Source organism: Sorex fumeus, unplaced genomic scaffold (genome assembly GCF_029834395.1).
Source record: "Sorex fumeus unplaced genomic scaffold, SorFum_2.1 ptg000153l, whole genome shotgun sequence".
Lineage (NCBI taxonomy): Eukaryota > Metazoa > Chordata > Mammalia > Eulipotyphla > Soricidae > Sorex > Sorex fumeus.
The window spans coordinates 1166166-1190206 of record NW_026606210.1 but is presented as its reverse complement, the minus strand read 5'-3'; the positions used below and the strand labels follow the sequence as shown (position 1 = coordinate 1190206).

Below are 24041 nucleotides of genomic sequence, written 5' to 3'. Positions count from 1 at the left end.
CCTGGGGCCGTGTCCTCCGCGGTGCTGGGCGGTGCCCGCTGCAGACGAGGACGGCCGGGACCGCGGGCGGTGGGGGCGCAGGTGACCTGCGGCTGTCCAACCAAAGCCATAGCTGGGCGCAGGGCCCGCTGCAGCCCCCTGGCGGCCGGCCCTGCGCTCTGGGAGGCCAGGCTGGGGTCCCGCGGGCACCTGCCCTCAAGGGAGGGGAGTCTCGGGTGGAGACTGACCGTCCAGAGGCTCCATGGGCAGGGCTCGGGGCTGTCCCGCAGGCCGGGTGGGCACTGCAGCAACTCCTGGAGAGACCCTGACAGACCCCCGAGGTTTGGCCCCCCGGTGGTCCCCACCCCGGGTCCGTGATGGGGGTGGGGCCCCCAGGGAGCTGAGGGGGGTCTCTCGAGGGCAGCGTGGGGGCGCAGGCGTGGCAGGAGTGGCGGGCTGGCACCCACGCGCCCGCCCGCGGCCCCCGAGTGTCACGGAGATGGTTGTTTTTTGAAGAAACAGAAGATTATATTTTTACAGAGAGCAAGCCGTTTTTCTTATTTTTGTATCATTTTCAGATGTGATTTTTAACCTTCGCTCTGATCCTAGTTTGCTGCTTCCAGGGGTGGGGGGTGGGGGAGATGGCGGCATGGCTGGCCGCTGACGCCTCCTGGGTGGCGCCGGGGGCAAGAGGGGTGGACACGCTGCCCAACGGTGTCCACGTGCGGGGCCACAGAGCCCGAGTCGGGGTCAGACCTGCCGGCCTGAGATGACGTGGCCCCGCGGCCAGGGACCCCCGTGCCCACGCGGGACAGGGTGGGCCCGGGCGGGGAGGCGGGGCTCAGTTGAAGACCCTTTTAGGGAGAAAGGGGGATGAAAACTGGCCACGCGCGGGGGCTGCCCGTGTCCTGCCGACGCGCTGCTGGGTGTGGCCAGACTTGGTGGACTCCAGTCTGTGACCCGCCGTCCTGCGTGACCTGTGCCCCCCGCCCCCGGAGGGTGGGGGGGGTCGGCACCAGGTGGGACATTCCCCCCCCAGCGAGACGTTTTTTAAGAAAACCTTGTTTGTCTAAAGAACAGAGTCTTGTATAAATTATAATTTTTATTTAAACAAACCTGAAATGCTTTGTGCTGAGGTGGGGCCCGCCCCAGGGGAGCCCGGCTGTGGGCGGGGTATGGGCAGGGGTGGTGGGGCTGGCCCTCGGCCATCAGATGGGTGGGGGGAGGGGAGAAGCGGCTGCACCCACGACTCCCGGGACCAGCACCCGAGGGCGCCTCACCCAGGGCCAGCAGGGCGTCCGCGTGGGCGCCTGAGTCCCCCCAACTAGGTGCCCACTGGTCCCAGCTCCTGCAGCCCCACCCACGTGCACCCCAGGAGTCAGGCCTGCCCGGTTCCCTGGTCTGTGGGGAGACGGGGTCACAGTGGGTCCACTTGGAGGGCACAGGGACCCGGCCCCCACACCCATGCTCTGGCCACAGGAACCTCCTGGCCTTACGTCCACCCCCCCACCGACACCCCAGAGGCCACGTCAACCCCAGCTGCAGGTCCAACCCCCCTGTCCGTGCCGGACTCTGAACACAGGAGATCTGCAGGGGGGGCGTAGGGAGGGCACCCACTACAGAAGGGGCAGGCCTGGCACCGCCGGGCGTGGGGAGGGCGTCTGCCGTGCACATGGCCGGCCTGGGTTTGGTCCCCGGGACTCGACATGGTCCCCTGAGCACAGACCCTGAAGTCAGCCGGGAGCACGGCTGGATGGGACCCCGCCCCCAACCCAGGGCCGGCTCCTGGGGCCGCGGGAGCAGGCTTGGCACCCCAGGTGAGGTGCAGGGAGGGCTCGCTCCCTCCGGCTCAGGGACTCGGGGGTCCTGGGACACTGGGGGCCGAGGGCTCGGGAAGAAACTGCTCACCCCAGGACCCCGGGGGAGTGGGAGGCCCCCGCTCCTCAGCTCACCCCACCCCCCCGGAAGCGTCTCCCCATCACGCAGCCTTGGAGGCAGGAAGTCATCCCAAGTCCTGGCCAGATTCTGCTCAGGTCCTTGATTCCTGACGTTTCAGACAAACCTGACTCGGCTCTTCTCTAATCTTGAAGCCAGCAAGACTAGACTCAGCCGGCCGCCCTTCCTGGTCCGGCCGCGGAGCCCCCTCCCCCACCCCACACAAGCTGCACCCACACCCCGACACCCCTAGAGGCCGCCTTCAGCTCCCCCTTGGCCCCAGTCGGCCAAGGGCAGGTGCCGGGTTCCATGCCCAGCTTCTGGGCACAAGGCAGGGAGACCCGTGCCCCGCCCCCCAGCCAGGAACATGAAAGGACCAGGGACTGGCCCTGGGGTCAGCGGCTCTGGGCCCTGGACACTGAGTGCCCAGCTGCCCTCTCAGTCCTGGCCCCCGCCAGGCTTGGAATGATGCCAAGAACACAAACGGGCCCCCGAGCTGGGCAGACCCTGCGGAAGCCATGGCCCACCCGAGTGGCCCAGCCAGCCTCACTCGCAGGCAGCCCAGGACGGCAGGGACAGGCGGGGCGGGGGCGGGGAGTCACCAATAGGAAGACCCAGTTCTGCGGTTCTGGTGCCCAGGACGAGACCCAAGAAGCAGGCGAAGAGTAGCTGGTCCGAGAGGCGGCCCCGGGCGCAGCCGAGGAACCCCACCCTGGAGTGTCCACGTCCCGCCCCTTGGGGCGCCCCTGGGATTGCCTGGGCCTCCCGAGCAGCGGCGGGGGGCTTCCTAGCGGGGCCCGCTGGGCACCAGCTGCTGCAGCTGACCGAGGGCCGACGGACGGCCCAGTGGTCGGGAAGGCAAGGGCCGAAGGCGCAGGACGCAGCGGAGCCGACACACGCGTGTCAGGGGCGGCCGCTGGAAACCGCGGGCTCCAGGGGCTCCCACGGTCAGGGTCACACTATCAGAAATAAATTTCTACGTGGAAATGTCCGTCGGCACAGACGGGCTGGACGTGTCCCGAGGCCCGGCTCAGCCACAGGGGCCCGGCCTCCCGCTCTCCTCGATCCCGCGGGCGAAGAGTCGAACCAGCTGGCAGTGGACCCTGCAGGGACCAGGGCATGTGTGAGCCACAGAGCCCTGCCCGCACACATACACACACGCACACACACAAACACGTTTGCACACACACACATGCACGCACACACATACACACGCACACACACAAACACGTATGCACACATACACATGCATGCATACACATACACATGTACGCACGTGCACACAAACTCACACATACATGCACGCACACACACACATGCACACACATACACACAAATACACACGCGCACGTTCACACACAAACACATGCACACATACGTACACACACACACATACACACATGCCCGTGCACACACACACACGGCCCCACTCAGGCCTGTTGCTGGCTTGAACCCGTGTGCGTGTGAGCCCACGTGTGAATGGGCCCATGTGCATGTGGACGCATGTGTGTGTGTAGGACCATGTGCACATACACCCGTGCATGCAGGACCTGTGTAGGTGTGGGCCCACGTAGTGTAGGGCCCGTGTGCATGAACTGTGTGCGTGTGGGTCCATGTGTGTTTGGACCCGTGTGCGTGGGGCTGTGTGCTTTTGGGCCCGCGTGTGAGCCCGGGTGCGTGTGGGCCTCTGTGCATGTGGACCCGTGTGTGTGGGCTCGTGTGTGTGTGTGTGTGTGAGCCTGTGTGTGAGCCTGTGTGGACCCGTGTATATGTGGTCCCACATGCATGTAAAATCATGTGCACGTGGGCCCCTGTGCATAAGCCGTGCTTGCAGGACCCAGGTATGCGTGGGCCCGTGTGTGTTGGTCCTGTGTGCGTGTAGACCCGTGCACATGTAGGATTGTGTGCATGTGGGCTGGTGTGTGTGTGGGTCCGTGTGCGAGGGGGCCCGTGTGTGTGGGGCCACGTCTGCTGCCTACTGGGGGGCGTGGGCAGCGTGTGGAAACGGGCGCCAGACTGTGCAGCCCCTGCTGAGCCCCCCGGGGGAGTGAGGAGGTGCCGGAAGCACCCGCCCGCCCGCCCACCCGCCTCCGCGCAAAGCCAGGGGCCTGCAGCTGTGGAGAGGCTGGCCGGGCCCCCTCCGAGCCCACGGCTCCCTCACACCCCCTCGGCCCCCGGGCATCGCGCTGCGCGTCAGAGCTGTGGCCATGGGCCCGTGACAGGGACCAGGGGGCCCACGGGGACTCGCCAGCCACCCCCAAAGCTGACCTCTGCAGAATCTTCTAGAAGGTGGCTCCCTGTGGGGGGGGGGGGGCCCTGACCCGGCCACCTTCACAGCGGCTTATGGAAGCGTTTACAGCCTTTTCCCACGGGAAAGGGGCTCCATGCTCACGTTTCATCCGCTTATGTAACCCGCGTAATTAGCGGGCAGGGTTCTAACCCCAGACAATGGGCCCCAACTGGTCTGGGCTGCCCCGGGGGGCCGCGGGGGTGGGGGGGTCATGCCGGCCACCTGTGATCCAGAGGGGAGAGCGGGGGGTCCTGACCACACACCAGCCCACCACCACCCGCTCCCCTTTACCTCTGGCCCCTCTTCCAGACACGAACCCGGGACCCGCCGACACTCACGTGCGGCCTGACCCCGGCCACCCGGGGGGCCGCTCACCTGACCTCCAGCTGGGGGCTGCTCAGCACCTCCCCGTCACAGTTCCAGGAGCTGGGGGGCTGCGCGCAGCATTCGGGGGGCTGCTCACTGCAGATGTGCCCCAGGCCCTTCCTCTGGGCCCCCGCGTCCGGCTCCGCCGCCGCCGCCTCCTCCTCCGGGGGCTTCGCCGTGAACTGGAAGCGCTTCACGCGGTGAACTTCCACGAACGTGAAGTCAAACTGCGGGCGGGGGGAGGGGCGCTGACGGTGTGGCTCGGGGACGGGGGACCCTGCGAGGGCCCTCGGCCGATGCGCCCCGCTCTGTGCTCAGGGGTCACTCCTGGCGGGATTGGGGGACCACCTAGGGGTGCTGGGAACTGGACCCGGCCAGCTTCAGCACAGCAAGCACCCACCCCGCCGGACTGGCGCCCTGACCCCCGAGCGCCCACTCTGGGTCTGAGCACGGGAGCGCAGCTGGGGTGGCCTCGGGGCCCCTGACCGCAGGAGCCCTCCCACCCTACGAGGGGCAGTGGGACAGGACAGGACGCCCCCAGCCCCCAGGGACCCTAGAGTCTTCCTCCTGAGTGCACGTCTGCCCTCTGCGGCTCAGGGGCACCCAGGGACGGGGGATCCCACCGCCCACAGCCCACACGGCTCCAAGGCTGTGCAATGGCTGGTGATGGGTGACTCTGTCCTTTGTTCTGTGCTGGTTCGGGTGCCTCTGAGTGCCTCGGCGGGCAGGCGGGAGGCGTTGTAAAGACTTAACAGAGGGGGCTGGAGCGACAGCACAGCGGGGAGTGCGTTGGCCTTGCACGTGGCCGACCCGAGTTCGATCCCAGCATCCCATGTGGTCCCCTGAGCACCGCCAGGAGTCATTCCTGAGCGCAGAGCCAGGAGGAACCCCTGAGCATCACCGAGTGTGACCCAAAAAGAAAAAAAAATTCTTTTTTTGAGCAAAATCGGAGTCAAAGCCCTGGATGGTGCCGGGAGCAGGAGCAGGGTTGGGTGGGCTGTGGGGCAGAGAGCCGGGAGGTGCCCCGAGGCCCAGCCGAGCAGCACGGGGGGCTGGTCGCGGCCGCCCCCCGGGCCGTGCCCGCCCGCTCACCTGGTCCGAGTGGTTGGTGAGCCTGATGAGGAAGCGGAGGAAGTCCAGCCGGGAGCACTTGCGGATGAGGATGAGGTCTGACGAGCCGTCCCCCAGGTGGGCCGACGGGGACAGGCCCTGGGAGCTCCGGGGACATGCACAGGACATGTTGGTGGCGTTGATGGCCAGGAACTTGCCGCAGATGACCTTCCACTCCTCCAGGTCCTCTGGGGGGGAGACAGAGCCTTGGGCCTGGGGCCCTGGGCATCCCTGGGGGTGGGGGGATCGCTGCTTTTCCCAGTCCACCACGGGCAGTGGGGGGCAGCGGCCAGGACCCTGTGGGGCCCAGACCCATGGAGGCCGTGTGCCCAGCCGCTGAGTGAATGTCCTCATGCTGCTTGCACTGGGCAGGGGCAGGTGGACACGATATCCCCCCCAACACACACACACAGAGGACCCCGCTGACCCCCACTCCAGAAGCAAAGGGGGCGGGGGCGCACAGCAGGATTCGGGCCCCCTCCCACGGGCTGCTCCCGGCCAGGAGCACAGGCAGCCCCCGGGCACGGCGGGCCTGGGAGGGGCCGGAGGGGCTGCACTCTGGACCCCAGCAGGGGATGGTGCCCGGCTCACCCGCGTTCTCCAGCCCGTAGAGCGCCTTCTTCTGCTCCTCCTCCAGCTGCTGCTTGCTCTGCCGGCAAATGAAGCACCTGCGAGGCAAACACACGCGTTCCAGCCGCCCGGACCCACGCACAGCGCACACGGGCACCGGCCCTGACACGCATGTGCACACACACACACACACACACACATGCATCGGCCCTACTGCACACGCACAGTCCCTGCCTCACACACACTGGCCCTGTGGTACACAATGCATGCACCAACCCTCGCCGATACACACACACACACACGCGCGCGCGTGCACGCAACGCCCTGAGCACGCATGCATGCACTGTGCTACTGCACCCATGTCCGGATCCACGCACTGCCTCTCGCACACGCACACGCACTGCTGCTCCTGCCACACACACACACACACACACACACACACATGCACGCACATGCACAGCGCATGCACGTCACTGCCGCCCAGTCACACATGTCCGGTCTCCGAGTTCCTCCAGACCCCACTGTGGTGCACTGACGTGAACTCTCAGCACGAGACCCGGGCCACAGCACAAGGCGCCTTCCACCGTTTATGTTTGCGATCGGTGTGAAGGGCAAAGGGCACGCTGAACCGCTCCGGCCCTGGGGAGCCCTAGGGAAGGGGTAGACATGCCCGCAGGCCCCCCAGGGAAGCCTCTAGCTGGAGGCTGCGGGGTTCCAAGCCCGCCCAGCGAGTCCTGCGTGGACGGTGCGGGCCACGCCGAGCACGGGAGAAGCAAAGCTGTTTGCGTGGGCAGAAAGGCCCTGGAGAGACGGACACGGGGCAGGCGGCTGGGTGCGTGGGGCTGGTGGCCGTGCTCGGTCAGTGCTGGCTGGGGGGTCCCCCGTCCCCCACAGCTGGAGCTGGCCACGTGGCCGCAGTGCACCCAAGTGTAATAGGTGGACACCACCACTCATGGCTCACCCAGAACGCACCCACACTCCTCTGCTCCTGAGCTGCCGCTGTGGCCACGGGGGTGGTGGGAGACCCCGCAGAGGGTGCTGGGGGGAGGGGCTCACCCGGCCCGGCAGGGCTTCCCGTCCCGCGGAGACCCCACCGTGTGCTGTGCCGGCAGGAACGACACAGTGCCTTCGTAGCAGTGGTGCGTGAAGAAGGTCTTGAACCCTGCGGACGCGGACACGCGTCACCGGCTGCTCCCACACCCCGACACCCAGCGGGGGGCCGACCTGGCCGCACCCCAGGGTGCCCCCAGACGCAGGTTCCCACGATGCACGCGGACCCCCCTCCCCACCACCGCCACCACTGCGCGGGGAGGAGGCGCGTCACCTGAGAACTCGTATCTGACGGGGCCCATCCAGCGCTTCTTCTCGCTGTCCCGGATGACGTCCCCGTAGAAGCCGAAGCCCAGCAGGGACGCGGAGTAGCGCAGTAGCCGGTGCTCGTGGTGCACCGAGGACACGTCCATGGACAGCGAGTCCCCTGCGGGCGGGGGCGGGGCGGGGTGGGGGGAGACAGGACCGTCACTGCCTGCTCAGCACTGCGGTCGCTCTCGCCTCCGTGGGTTCGGGGTGTGGGAGGGGCCACGCCAGGAGGGGGCGGTACACTAAGCACATGCCACGGCAGGAGGGACGCGAGGACGCCTTGTTTCTCTTGTTCTGCTCGTGCCCCACCCCTGGTGATTGCTCAGGGGTTACTCCTGGCTCGGTGCTCGGGGATCGCTCCTGGTGGTGCTCAGGGGGACCCCCTGGGACGCCGGCCATCGAGCGAGCCCGCGTCGGCCCGTGCAAGGCAAGTGCCCCACCCTCTGCACTATCGCTCGGGCCCAAGCACAGGCAGGCTCGAGGTGCCCCCCATCCCCCATCACAAGGTAATGCCAGGGGCTGCCGCGGGGGCCTGGGCGGGCACTGGGCTCAAGTCTGCGGAGCCCACCGACCCGAGAGAAAGGCTCAGAGGTTTGTGCGGGATCACAGAGGGGAGGTTCTTAGGCATGAGGCCTCCGTGATAACAGATGCCCGTGGGGGGCAGGAGTGTTGGGGGGGGTTCCCTAAGTGAGGCCCCTCCCTCGCGATCTGCACTCCTGAGGGCAGAGACTCGGCCCCGGGGGCACGGGGAGGGACAGGCCTGGGTCCCGGCGCCAGACCCACACGGATATGGAGCTGAGTGGCAGCCGGTGCTCCCTGGACATGCCCCCCAGGCCTCCGGATGGGGCATCAGAGGGTGCTGGGAGGACCCAGGGCCTCCGTGGGCGTGGAAGGGCAGGGCAGGAGAGCAGGCAGCCAGGAAGCCTCGGCCAACACACACAGCATCGGCCGTCGGCGCCCAAGGCCCCCACGGCAGACAGGGAGACCCAGATTCCCTCGTGGTGCCCGCAGGGACCCACCCACGATGATGTGCAGAGCCGACGTCTCCGCATCGTTGGTGCCCACCGTTGAAAAGCACACGCAGTCGGTCGACCCTGAAGCGAGAAAGAGGGTCCTTAACGACCTGGGGGGGATTCCAACTGCGGGGACAAAACCTGGCAGCACACGGCCGTCGCAGCCTCTGCGGGGGAAGGAAGCCACCCGAGCGGGCCTCCTCCGTTTCCGCCCGAGAACGGGCTGCTCCCAGCGACCCGCACATCAAAGAGGCTCCCAGCCGCCCAGCTGGCCTGCAGATGACTCATCGCAGGGGTGGCGTCTCCTGTGGCTGGGGACGTTGCTGGGTGTCATTAGCAGGCGAGGCTGCTGGGGGAGACAGGGGCCAGCTGCGGGACACGAAGTGGCCAGAGACGTGGGAGCAGGAGGAGAGCAGGGAGGGTGTGGGGTGCAGAGGGCGTGGCCACGGAGGCAGCAAGGGGCGTGGCCAGGCGCGTGGGCGTGGCCACAGAGGCGGTACAGGGCGTGGCTAGGTGGGTGGGCGTGGCCACAGAGGCAGCAAAGGGCGTGGCTAGATGGGTGGGCGTGGCCACAGAGGCAGCAAAGGGCGTGGCTAGATTGTGGGCGTGACCACAGAAGTAAAGGGCGTGGCTAGACTGGGCGTGGCCACCGAAGCAGTAAAGGATGTGGCCATTCACATGGGCGTGGTCACAGAAGTAGTAAGGGGCATGGCTAAGCGAATGGGCGTGGCCACAGAAGCAGCAAGGGCATGGTAAGACTGGGGGTGTGGCCACAGAAGCAGTAAAGGGCGTGGCTGACCTACGGGCGTGGCCAAAGAAGCAGCAAGGGCGTGGCTGGACCTATGGGCGTGACCACAGAAGCAGTAAAGGGCGTGGCCAGACCTGTGGGCGTGGCCACAGGAGCAGTAAAGGGCGTGGCTGGACCTGTGGGCATGGCTAGAGGGAATGTGGGCGTGGGCGCGTGGTGGGCGGGGTCAGGAGGAAAGGGGCGGGGCGGGCAGGCCCACCCACCGTGCAGGTTCCATGCTTATGCAGAGGCCCCACCCGGCCTATTGTCCACTGCGGGCAGGAAGGAGTGGGGGGTCACTCTGTAGGTCAGAGTCCACTGGGGGGGGAAGCACTGGTGGCCACTGTGGCCTTCGCTGCTCTGCCAGGACCTCACAGCCGTGAGGCCTGATGAGGGCTGGGGTGTCTGGACCCCAGGGCTGGACCGGACTTCTGGGGCCTGGCTCTGGCCTCGGGCCCTGCTCACCCACTCGCCACGGTGCCCAGGCCCTTGGGGCAACGGATGTGGGAGACAAATGGAGTTTCTAATAAAAATTCCCAGAATTCAGAATTTTTAAGAGGCGGCCGTCAGCTCAGAGCTGGCCTTGGGCCATGACCCCTCCCTGCCCTGGCCCTCCACTCTGCTGCCCAGCACAGCCCGTCCAGCTCACCTCCCCAGAACCCACTGCCCAGCACCCGCCCTCACAGTGGGACCCCCGTCTTCCCGGGTCGGGAGACCCAGATCCGAGGGTGCCTGTTCAGTGACCCACCCACACCCTCAGCGACCAGCTGCATGAATGAACTCCCAGGTGGGGGGCTGCATGCCGTGGGTCCCTTCTGTTTGGGGACTCTGAGCGGACACGTGGGGTCCACTGCAGCTGACCACACTGGCGGGCCCTGCCCCGGCCCAAGCCCCCGCAGCCTCCCAGAGACGGTGCTGCCCGCAGGGGGACAGTGGCCAGCAGCTGTCCCCTGGACACAGGCCCCTGCAGGGCTCCTCGGCTCAGAGCACAGGGCCAGGTTGGGGGTGGGGGAACGTACCGGCTGGGATGATGCCTATCCTCAGGGGGCTGGGCACCAGAGCCGCCCGGGGGTCGTCCTGGTCCACGCCCGCGCTGCGCTGTGTCCTGCTGATGAGGCCGTGCAGGAGCTCATTGAACATGCCGTCCCCACCGACACACACCAGCCTGCGGGAGGGGGTTGGGGGTGGGCAGGGTCAGGCCGTGGCCTCAGCTGCAGGGAGCAGCCTCCAGGGCCCCTCACAGCGGGGACCCCCCACCCCGCCACAGCCCGGGCCCCAGCAGCCCACAGCATCCCCACGGACCTCGTCCTGCGTCTGCGGGCGGCTCCCCCAAGGCCGATGTTCCCGGGCACCCCCCCAAACCCGCCACTCATCCGCTACAATCTCTCGTCCACCCCCAGGACCCCTGAACCCGTCACTCCAGAGACTGACAGTCCCCTACAACCTCTTCTTTCACCAGGACCCCTGAACCCGTCACTCGGGAGATGGCTATCCCCTACAATCTCTCCGTCCACCCCCAGGACCCCTTCTCTGGAGGTTGTGTCCATCCCAGGATGCCCGGGCTCGTTTGCCCTCTGATCACTCCTGAGCCCATTTGGGGGGCCGGGAACTGCACAGCGAGCATGGAGGGCCCAGCCCCCGGGGGCACTCGGCAGGCAGGTCCCACCCGCAGCTTGAGACGGGCAGGTGGGGTTCCCCGAGCTGCACCCACAGCCCAGCGGTCTCCCTCCCTGGCCACTGTCCACACTGACCCCTGCGCCGCACACTCACAACCACCCCAGCAGCATGGGCCCCAGCGGTCACCGAGCTCCGCCCTCCGCCCCGAGCCAGCTCCTCCCGCCCAGGACGGCCGTGCCCACTCGGTCCCCATGCTGGGTGTTGGGGACAGCTCCCCACGGGCAGGACACACACACCAGACCCTGGGTGAGCTGCGGCCTGACACAGCCCATCTGCCTGGAGCACGGCCACACCCCCATTTCCACCTCTTCAAGGACAGTGGGAATACTGGTGGGGGGGTGGGGGACACCCTGTCACATGACCCGTGGGGAGCTGGGTGAGGGCGACCCCTCCCCAAGGAGGGTGTGACCCTCCCGCCACTCACCCATCGTACTTCTCCAGGTTGGTCTCGTACAGCGTGTCCCGGGCGTGGTTGGGCTGGTCGGTCACTGCAGAGACGGGGATGGACGAGGCAGAGGTTAGCCCCCGGAAGCCCCGGGGCAAGGGCAACGCTCACAGAGACACGCAGGTCAGGCCACCCCAACCCCCTCCGCACTCTCAGACACACGAGCATCAGAGAATCAGCGGACGGGAAAGGAAGAAGGAGCCCCCCGCAGGCCGGGGCCTAGACGGGCCACTCTCGGGGCAAGAGGGACCGTCCCTGGGGCTCCTCGAAGCTTCCCAATCACTTGGAAAATAATTGTCTTTAACTGAACGTGTTTAGCGGTTAAGGAACAGAGAGCCGAAGAGTCCAGCTGCAGTGGTCAGCTGGGCCCACAGCCCAGCCCTCGCCTGAGTGCCATGTGGGGACCGTCCCATGGGCGCCCACAGCTCAGGGCCCCAGGTTTTGCTTCCCGCGGGGTGGGGCTGGACTCACCCCACTGTCCGTGCCTGCCCAGGACAGTGACTGTGTTCCGGGTGAAGGTTCAGGAAACTGGGCCCTGGGCAGAGTCCCTGTCCCGGGCTCCTGACCCAAAAAGGGCCGGAACTGGAGCGAAGAGGACGCAGCCATGTGTTTCTTTAAAACGTGCCGTGCTGGGGCCGGAGCAACAGCATAGTGGGGAGGGCGTTTGCCTGGCACTCGGCCGATCCGGGTTCGATCACCGGCATCCCATAGGGTCCCCCGAGCACCGTCAGGAGTAATTCCTGAGTGCAGAGCCAGGAGGGACCCCTCAGCATTGCCGGGTGTGGCCCGAAAAGCCAGAAATAAAATAATGAAAGATGCCACGCGTTGGCTGGAACCACCTTGAAGGCCAAGGAGCCCAGGTCCAGCCTTCGTCCCTGTGCTCACAGGCCCTCTGCATAGTCTCCTCGTCCAGGCACTTTATATTGTATTTAAAAAACCATCTGCAGGGACCGAAGAGGTAGCACAGTGGGCAGGGCATGTGCCTTTGCAGGCGGCCAAGCTGGGTCCAATCCCTGGAAGCCCACAGTCTCTCCCGAGTGCTGGCAGGGGTGATCCCTGGGCACTGCCAGGTGTGGTACAAAAGCCAAAATATAAATCCCACGTGGGGCTATTGAGAGGCACCGTGACCAGAGCAGGGGCTTGGCACGTGGGAGGCGCCCAGGGTTGAATTCCCGGCACTGCAGGGTCCCTCGAGGACCCCAGGGAGTGAGGGCCGGGCACAGAGCCCCTGAGCACCAGCAGGTGTGGCCCCCAATGCAGACCCGGCAAGCACCGTCATGTCCCACGCCGGGAAGACGCCGCCCGCGGGCTCACCGATCACGTCGGTGCTGATGGAGGCCAGCAGGAAGAGGGGCGCCACCTTCCTCTCGTACACCTTCTTGCCTCGGCCCTTCCCTCCAAACGGGTTGATGAAGACCAGCAGGTGCTTGGGCCTGCAGGCTGCAAAGACACGGGCAGGCTGGTCGCGGCACGGCAAGGCAGACCGCCGCGGGGGGGGGGGTGGCTGCCTGTTGGCTGACCGGGGAATGGGGTGGGGAGGTCCTGACCCTGCAATGGACACCGTGCAGGGCCGGGCCACGCCTCTGGGGAGTTCCCAGCACAGTGCCGGGCCCGACCCACGCGGAACTAATCCGATCACGCCAGAAGCCCCAGGAGTGGCTGCGGACCCTGAGACCCCCGTGAGAAAGGACAAAAGCCCAGGGCTGGCCCCGGAGAGGGAGCAGGGGCGCGGCCTGAGATCAAGCCCAGGACGGGGGTCCGTGCCTGCATCCGGCTGTGATGCCTGGGCGACTCCCCGCAGTCAGCCCCAAAACAAACTGAAGCACGTGGGGGGTCAGGTCAGGCCGGGAGGGTGCAGGGGGCTGGCCCCGCCCGTCGGGCCCCGGCCCCCTGCACGGGCCCCCTGAGCGCCCAGGAATAGCCCTGAGCACCACCCGGGTGGCCCCAAACCTCCCCCTGGCCCCCTGCCAAAGCAATCCCCCGGGGTCTGCATCCAGGGAGGGAGGGAGGGGGCCACCAGGCCCTGCCCGGCCTCGCCCAGGGGTGGGGGCTCCCGCGGGGGCGTGGCTGTGCTCACTCAGCTTCTCCAGCTGCTCCCTCAGCGCCTGCAGCCACAGCTGGCACAGCGGCTCCTCCGCGCAGCTGAAGGTCACCTGCGCCCACTTCCAGTGGTGCCGCCGCCGCCGCCTCTTCACACAGTGCACTGCGGGGACAGTCCCGGGACGCTCTGCCTCGCCCCTGCTCCCTGCACCCGCCACACGCCTCCCTGCACCCTCCACGTGCTCCCCTGCACAGCAGCTCTGCAGTGGCTGCAAGCCCCCCCTCGCCCCCCAAGCGTTTTCCTTCTGCCCAGCAAGGGCAGCAAGCAGGTTCAGCTGCCCCTGGGCAGGGCAGGGCTCTGGGACCCACACAGGGCACGGCAAGCGCCCGCAGCCGGCGGAGGCACCTGTGAAGGCGTAGGGCCTCTCCATTTTCTGCCACTTCCCGCCCATGTGGGGCGTCCTGTCCACCTCCTCCACGGTGATGATCTCGGACACGGGGATGCAGCAGGCGTCTGCGGGGACACGGGGGCGTCAGGGCGCGCGCAGCAGCCCTGCGCCCCCCCGGGGACAGAAGCCCCAGACCATAGGGCAGTGGCGGGGCTTGGGGGGGTGCTCTCAGAGCTGGTGAGGGCGGGCCTCCAGGGAATGGGGGTCCTGGGCAGGGCCCGGCGCTGGTGGCACTGCTGGGCTTCCACTGCACGCCGCGTCGGGGCACAGAGGTTTGGACCCCGCAGGTCTGTGCGACGGGAGGAGAGCCGGGAGCCCCCCCAGGAAGGAGATGGAGCCGGGGCCAGCCCTGTGTCCCCGTGGGACGCCCGGGTCCCCTGGGCCCTCTCTCCTCCTCCCGCACTGCCGAGGACACGCCGCAGGGACGCCGCTTAGCAACCGTCACCCGCCCCGAGAGGACGCGCCCCTCAGAGGCAGGAACCGGGGCGCGGGCATGAGGCTGCCCTGCCCCAGCTGTCCCCAACCCCCGGCTCCCCACCTCCCACAGCTCCGTCCCCCCGTCCCCCAGCCCGAAGGGGACTCTGCTCAGACCCTCTCGGGTCACCCTGTGGTTACCACCCCAAGAGGGCCAGACCCCTCGTCCCAGAGAAGGCTGCCAGGAGCACCCCAGGACCCCCAACATCCTCTGCAGCACCGGTGCCCGCCCTGTCCCCTCACCCCGGGGCCGTGGGCCCAGTCGCTGGCCTTCACACGGGCCACGGGAGGCAGGGCCGCTGCCCACTGGGGCCAGCTGACCCAGCAGCGGCCATCCCTTGTCCCCAGGGACAGTGTACAGGGTAACCCGAGCAGCCACGGGCCCAGGGCCACAAGCTGGGCACAGGCCGCCCTGCCAGCCACGCCGACCAGAGCGCAAACCCTTCCGGGCAGGCAGGAGTGGGCAGTGCCGGGCGCGCAGGTGGCTGGCTCTGGGCTCAGGGACTCCCCTGGGCACCCACCGGGGCACACGGGCGCACCCCCCCAGCTGCCTGACGCACAGGCCTGGCCCGGCTGTCCATGCCGGTGCATGGCATCACCCCCCAGGGACGGTGCTGGCCTCCCAGCCGCCAGCCCGGTGCCACTCAGCCCGGGGACGGTCGGGGCGCGGCAGAATCAGAGTTAGGAGAAGCTCAGCCGTGGGGCGGCGCGGCATGGCCGGCACAGACGCGTCAGCAGGCAACTGGGGTCATGGGGCTTAGGGGGCTGGGCCCCGGCCTTCAGCCTCCCCAGCACGGCCTGGGGGGGCTGGGGTCCCCAAATCTGTGAGGCCCGGCTCTCGCACCCCCAGCTCCAGCCCCCGGCCCCCCGTAACTGTCCAAACATCGCCTGAGCCCCCAAAGGAAAGAACTAGGAAACATGGAGAAGTCAGAATCGAATTTTTTGTTTCTGTTTCTTTGGTGGTGGTGGGGGGGGGGGGGGGATCGTCACACCTGACGGTGCTTGCTTGCGGCTTACTCCTGGCTCTGTGCTCAGGAGTCAGTCCTGGCGGGCTCGGTGGACCCACCGGGGCACCAGCACCTGCCCAGCGCCTGGGGCAGCCCGAGGGAGCGGGTCTGGGAGGGGCCACCCAGGGACCAGGGTGACAGGACCTGGAACACGGGCGGTGTGTGCGTGTGGCAGGGGGTTGTCCGTTCAGAGGGCGCCCGGCCGGGGGAGGGACACGCTGCCCACCTCACCACCATGCCAGCAGGCTGGGGAGGGGCGGGCACGCGGCGCCCGTCGTCCTGCAGGCTGACACAGTGACCCAGGCAGGAAGGGAGGAGCAGCCCAGCCAGGCACGGAGACACACGTGGGGCTGACCTTGGCGCGGCCTCCGACATTCCGACCTGGCACAGGGCGGCCGCCCCCGGCTGCTCTGCTCAGCCTGAGAAAGCCTGGCCCGGCCCCTGGATGAGGGAGGGAGGGGGGGGGGAGAGAGAGGAGAGAAAGAGGAGGGAGAGAGAAGGAGAGAGGGAGGGATGGAGGGAGAGAGAGAGGGAGAGAGATGGAGAGGGAGAAAGACAGAGGGAGAGAGAGACAAAGGGAGGGAGGGAGGGAAGGAGAGCGAGGGAGGGAGGGAGGGAAGGAGGGAGAGAGGGAGGAGAGAGAGAGGGAGAGAGAGAGAGGGAGAAAGGAGGGAGAGACAGAGGGAGAGAGGGGAGGGAGGGAGAGGAACAGAGAGAGAGAATGTGTGTGTGTGTGTGTGTGTGTGTGTCTGTGTGTGTGTGTGGGTCCGACCCGAGGCGTGTGTGGGGGCCCGAGCGGGGACTGTTCTGCCTGTCCCGAGGGTCATCAGCACTTGACACTTTGTTGCCGGGAGCCCAGGGCAGGCGGGGCTGGGTGGCCGCGGGGAAGGGGTCAGGGAGGGGGTCGGGCAGGGGGTCGGGGAGGGGCCACGCAGCGCCACGCAAACGCGGGGCCCAAACACGCCAGACACGTGCCCTGAACAGGTCGAGTGAATCCGACACTCTGGTGCTTCGGTGCGGAACAGTGTAACAGTGTAACACACATTACTTTTGCGAACCAGAAAAAAAAAAACAAAGTTTCTCTTTGGCTTTGGAGCCGCTCCTGGCAGTGTGCGCTCAGGGCTCGAACCCGGGTCGGCCGCGCGCGCCGTCGCTCCGGCCGAAACACACTCCCGAGGGCTGCGGCGGCCAGCCTCAGTTTCCCTGAGCACAGAGCGGAGAGGTGCTGGGGTGGGGGCGGGAGGCGGAGCAGCGCGGCGAGGCCCGCCCGAGCGCCACCAAGCCACGGGCGTCCGCGGGACACGCACGCGGCACGCACAGGAGCACAGAGCAGCGGCACGCGTGGGCACGCACGCGGCGTCACGCACACGCACGGACGCACGCACCGGTGCCACGTGGCCCGCCGGGGTTGGGGTGCGCCCCGCGCCTGCGCTCGGGCCTTGCCCACGTCCACGCGCTGCGACTTCCTGCCGGCAGGGCCCCCCGCTCCCCGCTTCCGGTCACCGGCACGTGTCCCGTCCACGGGGGCGCCTCGGTGGGTCTGGAGGACGCGCCCCGCGCCCCCCCTCCTGCACAGCAGGCGTGACGTCGGGAGACAAGGGGCAGGTGGGCGCACCGGGCCCCAGGCGAGCCCTCTGCCTGCCGCCCGAGGCTAGCCCAGCGGCCCTGACCCCCGGCCCTGACCCCCCCCCCCCCCCCGACCCCGTTCCCGGCCCTTGGCCCCCAGCTTCGTCCCATTGCCCCGTCCCCCCGGCTCTGATCCCCCCTCCCGCTCTGTCCCCCGGGCCCTGACCCCCAGCCCTGTCCCCCCAGCCCTGTCCCTCCGGCCCTGTCCCCCGGCCCTGTCCTCCCAGTCCTGACCCCCCGCCCTGACCCCCCAAGCCCTGCCCTCCCGGCCCTGTTCCCTGGGACCTGACCCCTGGCCCTGTCCCCCGGGCCCTGACCCTCGGCCCTATCCCCCGCAGCCTGCCCCCCACACACTGCCGGGGATGCCAGGGAGAAAACCCAACAGAGTGACCGAGCATAGGACAAGCGGCCACCCGGGGTTGCTCCCCGGCACCCACAGGGTCCCCCACGCTCTGCCAGGGTGACCCCTGAGCACAGAGCCAGGAGTGAGTGACCCTGGGCAGCGCCGGGCGTGACCCTAAAAGCCGAAAACCAACAAACAAAAAAACCCACCCCCAACCCCAACGGAGCCGGGTCAGACCGTCTGCACGAGCGTCTCTCCCTGTGTCCGGCGGCCAGTGGTGGCCAGCAAGTGGACGCTGTGGTTCGCTCCTCGCAGAGTGCAGCTGGGGGCTGCAGACAGCCAGCAGGGCCCCGCCTGTCCCCGTGCCCTCGCAGGGAGGTGACGTCCCGCCTCCCTGGGCGCTGGCGACCCAGTGCTCCCCCAGGACAACCCGCTGGGGTGCTCTGAAAATAGTGCTCCGGAGAAGCCCACCCCCACCCCCGCAGGCGCCTGCTGCACGGGGGTCACCCGCGGAAGGACCCAAGTCCCAGGGTCCCTCGGCCCCTCCCGCCCCTCCCTCCCCTGTCGCGCAGCCTGGCTGAGGGTCCCCGCAGGGGTGGGCGCCTGCCCCCTTCCCTTCCCGGCACCCGGGCAAGGCTGGCGCTGCGGGGGACCCCGGGGCAGGGCTGTCCCCTACCCCAAGGCCTGCCTGCGACCCCCGGAAATCTCACCGAAGGGGCCGGACCCACAGCACAGCAGCCGACCCGGTTCGCTCCGGGCACCCCGAGCACCGCCCGGAGTGACCCCTGGGTGTCGCCACGCGTGTCCCCAGCACCCGACACTCCGGCCCCCCGGGACCCTGCAAACCCCAACGAACGCGCAGAACGCCCCCCGCCCACGCGCGCACGCCCCTCCCGCACCCCCGGCTGCTTCGCGGGACCCAGGGCGCCGTCCCTCCCCCGGGCCGGGGTCAGCTCGCGGGCAGGCGACTTGCACACCGCCCCTCCCCCGGGCTCGGCCCCGCACCCCCGCCGCATCCGTCCCCGGGCCTGCCGGGGCGGTCCCCGAGCGCAGAGCCCGGAGCGTCCCCCCACGGTCCGTGCCGGCCAGGCGGGGCCCCCGGGACGGCGCGCCAGGAGCCGGCCGGGCGCCCCGCAGGCCCGGGCCCGGGGGCAGCGCCCCCCGCGCCCGTCCCGGGGGTCCCCGCCCCGCGTCCACTCACTCACCCGCGCCGGGCGCGCCCCCGGGCCCCGGGCTCCGCCACCAGCGCAGCTGCGCCCGCGCGGGCTCCAGGCTCACGGCGCAGCGCTGCCGCCGCACCCACAGCTCCGAGCGCAGCGGCGCCGCCGCCCCCATGGTCGGGCGGGCGCGGGGGGCGCGGGCCGGCGCGGGACCGTTAGCGGCCCCAGCACCCGCGGGCGCGAGGCGGCGGCGGCGGCGGCGGCGGGCGGGGCGCGTGCGTCACCCGTCACCCCGCACGCAGGACGTGGAGCGCCGGGGGGCCGCGAGGGAGCGCGCGCGGGCGGGCGCGGCGGGGAGGGGCGGGGGCGCCGGGCGGGCTGGCGCGGGGCCGCGGTCCGGGCCCTGGGCAGAGACCAGCCCCGTCGAGGCGGAGGGTGTGTGTGCAGACGAGTGTGCACCGCAGTGTGTGCGCGGGAGGTGTGTGTAGTGAGTATACACCAGGAGGTGTGCGTACACAAGGAGGTGCGTGTGCACGAGGTGTGTGTACAGGAGGTGTGTGTGTACTCGAGGTGTGTGTAGATATGTGTACACGAGGAGGTCCATTGCAGCAGGTGTGTGTACACGAGGAGGTGCATGTGCAGGAGGTGTGTGTATACACAAGGAGGTGCGTGTACAGGAGGTGTGTGTACACGAGGTGTGTGTGTACTCGAGGAGGTGTGTGTAGATATGTGTACACAAGGAGGTGCATTGCAGCAGGTGTGTGTACACGAGGTGTTGTGTGTACACGAGGAGGTGCGTGTGCAGAAGGTGTGTGTGCATGTAGTCGTGTGTGCACGGAGGTATGTGATCACCACTGGGCTGACCCTCGCCACAGACAGGGCTGGGCAGCCACACTCCGCAGCGGACAGTGTCCGGTGGGCAGCGGCCAGATGGGTGCTGGGGAGGGGCGTGTGGCTGGCGGCTCCCTTCAGGCCCCGCCGGGCAGGGCACAGGGAAACCTCCGGGTGTCCAGCCCGCATGCCCCTGGCAGGAACCCTGTCCGGGTTTGTCAATGAAGAGGTGACGCGGGGCTCAGAGTGAAGACAGACCCCAGGACACAGCGGGCCCGGCCCGGGGTGCCTGTGCTGTCCCCCTGGACAGTGCTGCCATGGCCGCCGTCCCCGGCACGCCCTGGCCTGGTTCTGGCCTGTGATTCACGGCGTCCCAGCCCGCGTGGGGGCCGGAGTGGGCAGGGGCCGGGGCCGCCTCTGGGGCAAGCCAGACCTGCTCTCCGGGCAGTGCCGGCCCCGTCCCCCCCTTCCTCCCCCCGCTGGGCTGGGGAATGTGGGGCGGGAACCGCCTTGGAGCTGGGTGGGTGGGCCCCGGTTCCTGCAGATGTGGTGCAGATGTGGCCGTGCTGGGCCGGGCCCTCCCCGCCCCTGCCCCTGCCCCCCACCCCCATGCGCCCACCCCTGCTGGTTCTCTTCTTTCTCCCTTGTCCCGAGCGAGGTCCCAGATAGCAGAGCCGTGGGGGCTTTGCTCACCCACATGCTGGAGGGCTGAACTGGGGGCCCCTTTGCCATTGGGCCAACCCCGGAGGCGGAGTCTGTGAGCGGGTTTGGAGTGAATGGGGGCCGCCCGGGTGGGCCCTGTCACAGGTGAGGGCCTCTCGGAGCCAGGTGTCTGGGGGTCCGGGGGGCAGGGACGAGGCTGGAGCCCGTGCGGGGGGACAAGGAGGACTGTGAGGGGCAGCCTGGCCCCAGAGCTTTGTCCCCCCCCCCCCGCCCACATGTGGGTCCTGGCCTGAGGCCGCCCAGTGCCCTGTGACCCTGTGCCCATCGCCCTGCCGGGCCCGTCCCACAGTGTCCTGGGGCCACCGGATCCGAGGCCACGGGCCCACCTGGCAGCCGCAGCGCCTTCGAGCACTCCCCCCCCCCCCCCCCGCCCTACTTCCTGGCCCGGCGCCTGGGGACAGCTGTGCCCGTCTCCCGGGCCAGTGGCCACGCCAGGTGACAGCAGGCAGGAGGCCACCGGGCCAGCTGCCCTGCACGGTCCCCTGGGGCCACTGGGAACTGCAGGCTGGAACTGCAGGGTCGGTGGAGAGTCCCTGGGACAGGCCAGCCCCTCTGAGCACTGTTTGGGAGTTTCCCCTTTCTTCAAAACAAACATAAAGAGGAAGCGCAGGTCTGGGGGCAGGGCCTTTCCGCGGGGGTGGGGGGGGGGGGACGGGAGGCGCTGCCGGGCCGGGTGACTGGTCTTGGCCTCGGGGGCAGTTGCCGCCGCCAGGTGTGGGAGCCCAGCCCGGCCTGCAGGGAACGAAGCTCTTTGGGGCCCCGAGCATCCTGCCGGGAGCCCCTCCCAAGGGGCCCTGCCCTCCCCGGGGGCTCTGGCCCCGCAGAGTCTGACGCTGTCCTGGGGCTGTGGTGAGGCCGAGGTCAGACCTGGCCACCCCCCCCAGGCACTGCCGAGTGAGCCCTGAGCACTGCCCCAATCCCGCAGGCACCGGCCTTGGCCCCCACAGGGCAGCCAGCGGGTCCTTCTTACGGCCACACGGGCGGCAGGTTGGGGTCTTCCCACTGCCCCGCCCTCTGGGGTGGCCTTCGCTGGGGCGGCAGTCAGGCTGCACGGGGGGTGCCAGGACAGGATCATGGGGCAGGGACCGCCAGGACCATGGCTGGAGCCTCGACCCTCTCCTCCTCCTTGTGTGGGTGGTGCCACTCCCGGCTCTGTGCTCAGGGCTGACCCCTGGCTCAGTGCTCAGGGCTGACTCCCAGCTCTGTGCTTGGGACTGACCCCCAGCTCTGTGCTCACGGCTGACTCCCGTCTCTGTGCTCAGGGTTGACTCCCGGCTCTGTGCTCAGGGCCGACTCCTGGCTCTGTGCTCGGGGCTTACCCCTGGCTCAGTGCTCAGAGCTGACTCCTGGCTCTGTGCTCACGGCTGACTCCCGGCTCTGTGCTCAGGGCCGACTCCTGGCTCTGTGCTCGGGGCCGACTCCTGGGCAGAGGTGCCGTGACACAGATGTGATCAGCTGTGAGCAGCAAGCGTCCTCCCTGCTGTTCTCTCTCTCTGGGCCCGGCTGACCCTGTCAGAGGACTCCCTTCTCAGTGCCCCCGTGTCCGGGCCGTGGACAGGCCGGGCCTTGCTGTCCTCCTTGTGCTCCTGAAGATCCAGCCCGCCCTGCAGCCCACCTGTGTGCGAGACCCCGAGATTCTAAACGGGGGCAAGTCACTGGGCCCACGCACGGCCCGGGGGGGGGGGGTTCAGGCAGCGCCTCCTTCCTGCCGCCCCCTCCGCTCCCTGCGCCCGCGGGACTGTCTCTCCGGGTGCTGGGCCGGCTACAGAGGGACCCGGGAGCGCCCCCCGTCTGGGTCTGCTAGGTGGGGGCCCGGGCATCGGCTGGTGGGCGTGTGGGCGTGGAGCGTTGGGTCTCAGCAACTGCCCGTCCTGTTTCCCGGGTCCCGGGCTTGGTCGTGGCAAGAGCGGCTCCCAGGGCCATTCATTCCTCCTCTAGGCTGGCCCTGGGGACTGACTTTTCCTTCGGCCGCTGCCTGGCTTGGGCCCTGGGTGCCCGGGTGCAGGAAGCTGTTTTTTCTTTTTGGGTCACACTCAGGCTGGAGCGATAGCACAGCGGGTAGGGCATTTGCCTTACGTGCAGCCAACATGGCCGAGCCGGGTTCGATTCCTCCGCCCCTCTCGGAGAGCCCGGCAAACCACCGAGAGTATCTCGCCCGCACGGCAAGAGCCTGGCAAGCTCCCCGTGACGAATTCGAGATGCCAGACACAGTAACAACGTCTCATAATGTTATTGGGCCTGCTCGAGCAAATCGATGAACAACGGGAGCACAGTGACGGGGTCACACCCGGTGATGCTCAGGGGTTCCTCCCGGCTCATGCACTCAGGAATCACCCCTGGCGGTGCTCGGGGGACCCTATGGGATGCTGGGAATCGGACCCGGGTCGGCCGTGTGCAAGGCAAACGCCCTCCCCGCTGTGCTGTCGCTCCAGCCCCTGGAAGCTGGTTTTGACGGGTGTCACCCGAGGTTCCAGATCTGGGTCTGACGGCCACGCCAGGTGTGCAGGGGTGGGGGGAGGGCCCTGGGCTGCGCGGAGAAGGCTGACCTCGTTTAGGGGAGCAGAAATAGAGCGGCCCCGGCACTCCGGCAGGCCCAGGGGCCCGTCGGGGGAGGCCGCAGCAGTCACGGGCACGGAAAATTACAGGCTGTGTCCCCACCCCAGCCCGCCCGGGCACCCGAAGGAGCCCGGCCCACGCGGGGCAGTGCTGGCGGCTGTGGAGGTGGGAGGGGCCAGGCCTGGAAGGGTGAGCTCTCCCTTGCTGCCCCCTGCCCTGTGGTCACAGGGGCTTCGCTGCGGGTCCGGGCGCGGGTGCCAGTGTGCCTGGGCGGGGGGGGTGCGGGGGGCCATCAGGGCTGGGCACATGCCTCCCTGGGGACAGGCAACACCACCCCGACACCCCCTGCTCCTGCCCTGGGACCCTGCCAGGCCCCAGCGACAGCCCAGGGCCCCGTCGCTGCCCCTCGGCCCCGGCCCGCCCCAACTGCTGGCCTCTCCGGTCCCCAGGTTGCCCCTGGCGAGAGGAGGGACGGGGCCCCGCTGAGGCGACCAGCCCTGCCACCGTGGCCACGTGGCCACGTTCGCGGGCCCCCAGGCACCTGCCCGCTGCCCCTCCTTCCCGCTCACGCCCTGCAGCCACGGCCAGGCCCTGGGCTCCGAGCCCCTTCGCTCCAAACCCCTGCCTGTGCTGCCCGCCTCCTCCCTCCTCTCCCCCTCCCCATCCCCTCTCTTCCTCGCCTCCTCCTCTCCCTTCCTCGCCTCCTCCTCTCCCTTCCTCACCCCTTCCCCTCCCTTCTTCACCCCTTTCCCTCCCTCCCTCACCCGTTCCCTCTGCCACCAGAAAACAGGCAGCTGCAGAGGGCAGGTGGGCTGCTTCTCAGGGCTCCTCCCCGCCCCCCACCCCCACCCCAGCATTTCTGTGGCGAGAACATGTAAGCTCCTTCTTCCGGACAATGCCAGCCCCTCCTCCCCTCGGGTCCCCTCACGCCTGTGGCCAGTGTCCTCTGGGGCAGGTTATTCCCTTCGTCCAAGCACGACGGTGTCCTTGCACCGGACACAGGCAGACACCCCCTCTGGTGCCCCCCCCATGCTGTGGCAAGGGCACATCCGCATCTCTGTCCCGTGGGCTCAGGGGTCCGGCCTGGCACGTCTGAGCTGGCGCTGACCCGCTGTGCCACCCAGCCCTTGCCGTCCTCGTGCCTGCCGCATGCCCGTGTGCCCACGGCTCCCTTGGGGAGCAGCTGGCACGGCTCCCGTGCCAGGCTGCCACCCGGTGTCTGCGCCAGGCCCCGTGACGCTGGTGCCCGGCGGCTGCGGGTGAGCAGGGCTGCCTGGGGCGGCTGCAGCTGCCGGCCTGGC

At 68.8% G+C, this 24041-nt stretch overlaps 1 protein-coding gene across 1 annotated transcript in view; it reads right to left on the bottom strand.

Annotated features, from left to right (window-relative positions):
• Window positions 1-18824, bottom strand: part of CERK (ceramide kinase) — a 161279-nt gene extending 142455 nt beyond the window's left edge. The window contains exons 1-13 of the mRNA XM_056107096.1: window positions 18676-18824; window positions 13978-14085; window positions 13609-13734; window positions 12846-12971; window positions 11511-11574; window positions 10429-10574; window positions 8629-8703; window positions 7575-7727; window positions 7307-7412; window positions 6272-6348; window positions 5663-5868; window positions 4580-4797; window positions 2928-3017 (exon numbers count right to left, since the gene is read on the bottom strand). Coding sequence (XP_055963071.1) covers window positions 2945-3017; window positions 4580-4797; window positions 5663-5868; window positions 6272-6348; window positions 7307-7412; window positions 7575-7727; window positions 8629-8703; window positions 10429-10574; window positions 11511-11574; window positions 12846-12971; window positions 13609-13734; window positions 13978-14085; window positions 18676-18805 — 1608 coding nt within the window. The 5' untranslated portion in view covers window positions 18806-18824 and the 3' untranslated portion in view covers window positions 2928-2944. The remainder of the gene's footprint in view (window positions 1-2927; window positions 3018-4579; window positions 4798-5662; window positions 5869-6271; window positions 6349-7306; window positions 7413-7574; window positions 7728-8628; window positions 8704-10428; window positions 10575-11510; window positions 11575-12845; window positions 12972-13608; window positions 13735-13977; window positions 14086-18675) is intronic.
• Window positions 18825-24041: the final 5217 nt, after the last annotated feature.